General features: G+C 43.2%; 1 protein-coding gene across 1 annotated transcript; it reads left to right on the top strand.

The window, feature by feature from the left end:
- The first annotated feature begins 439 nt into the window (after positions 1 to 439).
- On the top strand, positions 440 to 3,330 carry LOC307087701 (12-(S)-hydroxy-5,8,10,14-eicosatetraenoic acid receptor-like). The gene is made up of 2 exons (XM_079753331.1): positions 440 to 1,371; positions 1,869 to 3,330. The coding sequence occupies exons 1-2, from the start codon at positions 784 to 786 to the stop codon at positions 2,337 to 2,339; spliced, it is 1,059 nt and encodes a 352-aa protein (XP_079609457.1). The 5' UTR covers positions 440 to 783; the 3' UTR covers positions 2,340 to 3,330.
- The last annotated feature ends 3,630 nt before the right edge of the window (positions 3,331 to 6,960 follow it).

Raw genomic sequence — 6,960 nt, 5'->3', positions numbered from 1 at the left:
GTGCTATGTGTTTTCTGCCTACAATTAGTTGAGACTGTTTGAATACTACCCATCCCTAAACACAATTTCTGAGCTCTGTCTCTGGCTGTACCTTCTTGGATTTTTTTTTAAATATAAATTCCAAAAGGGAAACAATGGGTTGGTGATGTATTTGTTTTTATAAGCTTTGGTTCTAGTCAATAGATCAAGCATTTCTTCCCGACTAGTTTTCCCGACTAGGTCTGATTATCCTCAGATCATCTAAGGTGGTTTGAATATTGTATGAATTGAAGATATGAGATTTATATCAATTTAGAGTAGACCATATACTTAGTTTCAGTATGAGGGCAATAAAGTGTGAGTGTGGAGAGGCAGCTGGAGACTCACCTCCCTCTGCTGTGGGAGGAGCTTAGAGAACAAGTCGGAACAGTAAAACCCACTGATCAGTTGGACGTCTACGTGCTCTACTCTGTGGAGCACTTTGTGAACTGATTCCCTACCCTGACATTCTTTCTATATTTGTAGAATAAAAATAACTAAGAAAAAAGAAGACCACGAAGGAACGGGAGTGTTTTTGTAGCTCAAGCTACATCCTGAATAACCAAGGAGAAACAAGAACTTGGATGATTGGAGTTTACCAAACTTGTTTTGGAGGAATTTCTTCACTTCAGGATAACAAGTCTTGTTGCAGCTTGTGTAGCGACGGTTCATTGCCTGTTGGTGAAGTTACTTTGCTGACATCTTGAAGGCATTGTGGCCTTTTATTTGTCTAGCACCTAGTAGCTATTCAGTGAATAGTCAATAATGTATTCAGTATCTGACCATGTGCAGAACACAACGATGGCTGCCACTATTTCAACACTAGACAAGGACTGTCTGGTGACCAACGAGACGCTCTATAAAGTCTATGCAGCTGCTATGATCATCATCTTTATATTGGCTCTGCCTTTGAATGCCTCTGTTCTCCATCTATTCATCTTCAAGCTGAAGTTTTGGAAGACAAACAGCAACAACATCTTCCTCTTTAACATGGTCCTGGCCGACATCCTGCTGCTCTTCTGCCTGCCCTTCAAGGCACACAACTTCCTGAGCGGGGAGAGGAGAAGTGTCCAGGACGCGACCTGCAAGGCTATGCTCTTCATGATGTTCCTGAACCGCGGGGCCAGCATCGCCTTCCTCACTGTCATCTCCATCGACCGCTACTTCAACGTGGTCTGGCCAGGCAGGAAGAACCTCCTCAAAGCCCTCAAGAAGTCTCCTCACATCTCCATCATCATCTGGTTGCTTCTGCTGCCCCTTACCATTCCCACGATGCTGAACACCTTCGAATGCTGCAACAGCCACAAGACAGTAAATGGCGAAGACAAAAACAAGAAGATCGCCTTCGTCAAAGTACAGTTTGCACAGTTTTCCTACATGCTCGTAACACCAAAATGTGATTCAATATCCATGTATATCACGTTAAGATAAGAGTTGATTGATCTTAGGCACCACATTCCTGAACACCTGGAAAGCAACTGTTCTTGAAACATATAGTAGCAATTCACTTAAAATGTACAGCACAAAATAACTTGTTATTTAGCGACATTCAAGAAAGCCAAAGCACATAGTGGGTGTGTGTTTGCATGTGCGAGTCTGGGGGGGGGGGGGTATGACATCTCATCCACTACCACTAGAACCATACAATACACAAATAAAGAACTCATTGACATTAGCTCAGTTTTGTTATTTTGAACTGCTGTCTTATGTATGTGATAGATATCTATATTTGTATGTGATATATGTGTATGTGTGTATATTAATATATGTGTATGTTTGCATGTGTGTATGTGCCACTGCGACACATGGACGGAGCACGTTGGTAACATGAAGCGCTTCGTCTTTGGCAGGATGTGGTGGACAGCCTCCGTGAGACAGTCTTCTTCACCCAGATCCTCATCCCCTTCGTCATCCTGCTCTACTGCACGGTCTGCATCGTCAACCGGCTGAGGAAGAAGACGGTGGGGGATAAGACTAAGCTGAGGAGGGCTGTGTTCCTGGTCTCCTCCGTCATGGTGGTGTTCTCCATCTGCTTCCTGCCCTGCGCCTTGGCGAGGATGGTTCTGCTCATCGCCAGGGTGCAGGAGTGGCCGGAGAAAACAGAGAACGTCGCCGCAGAGGCCTTCGACGGCCTCATGGTTCTGTCCTACTTCGACTGCCTGCTGGACCCGCTGGTCTACTGCTTCTGCAGCACTAAGTTTAAGGGCCTGTACCTCAGCAGTTATTTCCCCTGCCTGGTGAAGGGCGGCAAGGTGCCAGAGGATAGCCTCAACTCTGCGGCCTACTCGTCCAATCCCAAACGCATCAATGCTGTGATCTGACATTCCCGTTACATTGGATCCTGCATCTTCTTTGTACATTATAGCATAATATACAAAGGAATGACCGCATTGTTTAAATTATTATAGAATGGGTTCTGCTACAACAGAAAATAGCACACTATATGTTTATTTGTCATGGGTGGTAATAGTTTTTCCTGACTTTCTTGTTGATGCTTTGTTGACTGAATATTAACATAGTGAGACAGCAAAGTTACTTGGGGATTGAACCAGTTACCCTAGCAAATAATAACCAGTTACCCTAGCCAGATAATAGCAATGACTTCAAAGCAACTGTTGATTTTTTTTAAGAATAATATATTGAAGTATAAGCATGATTCTATCCGTTCTAAGTAGATACAAAACTCTAAAGAGCTCATTTCTAAACAGCCCATTGCAGAACAAGCAACCTGGTTTCTGTAACAGTAAATGTGATTAAGTGTGTCAGTATTCTTTCCATCACAGTGAATGCGATGAGTAAGTGAGTACACTAGCTGCTGTTCTGTCAGGAAGCATCTCACCTGGTCATGATGAGGCCATTGTATCAGGACATCTAATACTGATACAACATTCTACCTTATGTGTAGGTTTTAAATAGTCCACCACAACGGCTGTTTTCATTGGAAATACCCGTCCTTACTCACTCTACAGGGTATCAATGTTTTACAGGAAATAGGAATGGATCAAACATGTTGAAACATTGAGTCAAAGATATAGAAGTGTTTTGGTCTCCAAGCATGGAATGATAACTGCATTACCCGATTAGGAAGGATCAACTTGAAACTTTCAGAACACACAGAGATGATCTGCTAAACCAAGTTGATAATTTGCCAGATCTCCATGCATTGTTTTGTAATTTAACATTTTATAGTTTCATTCTTTATTTTTGTATTATTGGTTGTATGTTTCTCTTAATGTTTAATTGTATGTGACCTTTCATTTTTATATTATTATTCTGCTGTGAATTTAAACTATAAAATAAATAAATATATAAAAACAATTCTGCAAGTAAGTATGATTGTTAAAATACAATTAATAAAATAAACTGAAATTATTATTAGGGGCTAAGCACAAATGGAGAGGGAACCAATTGTAATTATTACCTATTTCTACTATTTTGACAAAAACTCAAACACAGTCAAATCTGCTTTGTCGCTTTTTATGAAACTTTCCATAGTTGGATAGGGTGACAAAAATTGCCACAGATTAAAATGATTTAAAGATGCAAACTTTAAAAAAGCATATCTCCTGCCCCCTCTGACTTACAGTCATGTAACTTGCCAACATATGTGTCCTCATGGTAAGCAACTCATGAAAAGTCACCATTTTGAATATAGTGAAAAACACTCAAAACTATAACGATCTAATCAACTCCTATCCATCCTACTCCTATGTAGGCAAGATAGAGCCCCCACATCTGATACTTTTCGACCCTATTCATCAGTCTGAATGACAACTTTTCAAGTCCAGCTAACCTGCAGAGCTAAGCTGCGCTGTGTAGCCTGGATGGGGTCCAATAAACTCTATGCAATGTTATACATTGAATTAGTCTTGTTTTAAGTTCCCTCAACATCTTTTTTCAGATTCCAGTTCTTCTCTGAGAAAGCAATATTAAGATCAGCTTCCCATGCCAATCTGAGGGCTGGATGCTTCTGCCTCATGACCCTTTCCAAAAATGACTATCATACGATGCCAGATGTCCAAACGGGGGGAGCCACAGAGGTCGAGCCAAATGTCTGAATAAGCAGATGTCTCAGCTGCAAATAACACCAGAACTGATTTTGTGGGATATCAAATTGTAATTTTATATTTTCAAATGATCTAATTATTCCCTCTTAATACAGATCACCTAGAACCTTGATTCCTTTTTGATACCACAGTTTCCAAAATAAGGGTTCTTTGTCAAAAAAAAAGTTGAGGATTAAACCCGAATCCTTCATGTAAATGAAGGGTTGACCCCATGACTCTGCACGACCCTCCTCCAGGTCCATTGTAGATGTGAGACAACTGGATGCGTGTTTACTTGTGAGGGCAACTTAGCTGCGATGAAATGAACTGGAGAGAGTGGGTCACATAAACCTCTAAGGCACACCAGGGTGGGGCTCTCTCTGGGGGAGGGACCATTCTGTTTTTTGATACTTTTAGGTGTTCCTTACCGGCACCATGGCATGTCAGGGCGTGACGTCACGCTGAGCCTTGTCCAGCTGACGGACTGCGTAGCAGACCACCTCGCTGGGCGGGGGGGCTGGGATGGCAGACCACCTCGCTGACATTGGGGGGCTGGGTGGCAGACCACCTCGCTGGGATGGGGGGCTGGGTCCCTGGTCTGCAACTCTACTCCAGAAAGTGTGTGAGAATATTCACAATGTATAGTAGCCTATTGAACAAATAAAACTGTACTATGAACAAGTACTATGAATACTATGTTAACACAATGTAAATAGATATGTTTATTGTTGGACACACAAAATACTATGGTTAGAAATTGTAAATATATCTAATCTATAGCAGGGCCGGAGTGGGACTCACAGCCCCGGAGGCACATGATGCAGACACAGGTGGGACACAACTTGGAGGGGCGGGTTGTGGTGCTTTTACTTTACAAGCCACTGAACAATGAAACCCTGTACTGGACACAGGTGCCGTGCCTCCAAACCTACAAAACTAAAAACTAACAACATAAATAACACAATATTGAAACATTCTAGTAAAAAAAAAAAAAACTTAAAATCACAAGTGGACTCTGACGCCTAAATATTAATAAACATTATTTTTGCTGCATCGTCCTCCAATGCTTTTTTCTTTTTCAATACGTTCTCTATTCTCTTTTCGCTGTCCATGACTTTCAACACAATGTGTACTGTTCCTAGCCTGGCTATTGCCAGACCAAGCTCAATCGCAGGGCGAATTCAAATTGCCGTCAGAACGGGCTGGGGGTTACCAGTCTATTCACCTTATTCCGCCTGTAAACAAGGGGGGCGCCATATTGGTTCCGTTTTGTGTTCGATCTCCCGGTTGAGCAACTCTGTCCGTTATCGTACAGTGGCACAATACATTAGCAATTTTAGTCAAGATGACCATCATTATTTGTTCCGTGCGGGGCTGCCATAACAACTGGAGTAAAAGACGGGTGTCCTTGCAACAATCCTGTGTTGTACACGGGAAAACCAGGGCAGAATGTTGTGGGGCTACCTTCAATCTTCATCCTCCGCCATCCAGCGATGAGGACGAGTATGTGGCTAAAGGCGCTAAATTTGAAGAACCCTCCGAAAAAACCCTACGTCTATACTTTTCATTTTGTGGACGGCAGACCATCAGACTCATACCCTGAGAAATGGTTGGGATATGTTATTCCTCCGGCGAAAAAGGCTCGTCGGATGCTTGTGAGGCTCCAATGTAAGATAACATTTTAGCACTAACTAGCTATCAATATCACTAGTCGTTAGCCAGCTAGCGTCTAATGAGTATGATCAGCATATACCCGTAACTATGCCTTGGCTTGACCTCAATAAATGAACAGCATTCCAACATAAGATCAGGTCGAGGCTTTCTTATTTGATGTCCAGGACTGGTTATGTTGAAAGGCAGCAAAATTAATAACCTTATTGTTGATAACTTACATATGTCTGATTCTGTTATTTCTACAAAACCCTCAACCAGCTCTGTAATCCAGGAGACTAATGGGATGACACACCGTGATGCTTCTACACAGGGGGAGTATACATTCATGGAAGATCATATCTTTGCTGTCAGTGACTCACTCCATTGTCCTCTCCTCCATGACCAGGCAACACAGTGTCCTGAACAACATCTTGTACACACCGAACTTCTCCGGAATGATCGGCTGTGTCTACTGTACACTGGGTTGTCAGTAGATGCCTTTGAGGCTTTATCCGACAACCTGAAAGAAGGATGTCGCTTGAGACAGCCTGGAGGAGAGAGGAAGGGATTGGGTCAAGGGTGGCATAGTTAAACGTAACTATTCTGTTGACCTCTTCGGAGGAGAGAGGGATAAAGTGTGTTAAAATAGAGGTGGGGATTGGCGGAGGGAGGATGGTGGCAGGGGTAAAAAAGGACCTAATGTCCTTCACCTTCTAAAGTAGGTAACGAATGTCATCAGCAGTGAGGGAGGAAGGAAGGGGAGGGAGGGTTGAGGAGGGAAGAGAACATGGAAAATAATTTCCTTGGGTTGGCGGAGGAGTTCATTTTGGTCCACTAGAAGGCAGATTTGGCTGTTGACACACAGCGGTGGTGAAGTCTGAGAGGAGGTAAAGGTAGTGAGATAGATTAATAAGATAGTCTGATCTCTTCCATTTCCTCTGAGCTGCCTGCAACTCCGCAAAACTCTGCTCTGCCCGCAAAGATTCGGACAGCCAAGGGGGGGGGGGGGCGATCACACTGGTCTGGATTGGAAGGGACAGAGGTAGTTCAAGGAGGAGCGGGAGGATAGCATAGTGGATCCTCGTGGATAGTTCAAACGTTCGACAGAAGGTAGTGAAGACAGGACAGTTGAGGCAAATGTAGAGGGAGAGAGAGATTTCAGGTTACGGCGTGTGGTGACAATGTAAGGAGTACGGAGGAGGGAGGGGGAGGGCTTTGTCCTGGATAAAACCCACGGTCTAAT

The sequence above is a fragment of the Pollachius pollachius genome, assembly GCF_949987615.1.
Source record: "Pollachius pollachius genome assembly, chromosome: 16".
Classification (NCBI taxonomy): Eukaryota; Metazoa; Chordata; class Actinopteri; order Gadiformes; family Gadidae; genus Pollachius; species Pollachius pollachius.
Note: the sequence above shows the minus strand (reverse complement) of the source record. Positions and strands in the feature narration are given on the sequence as shown.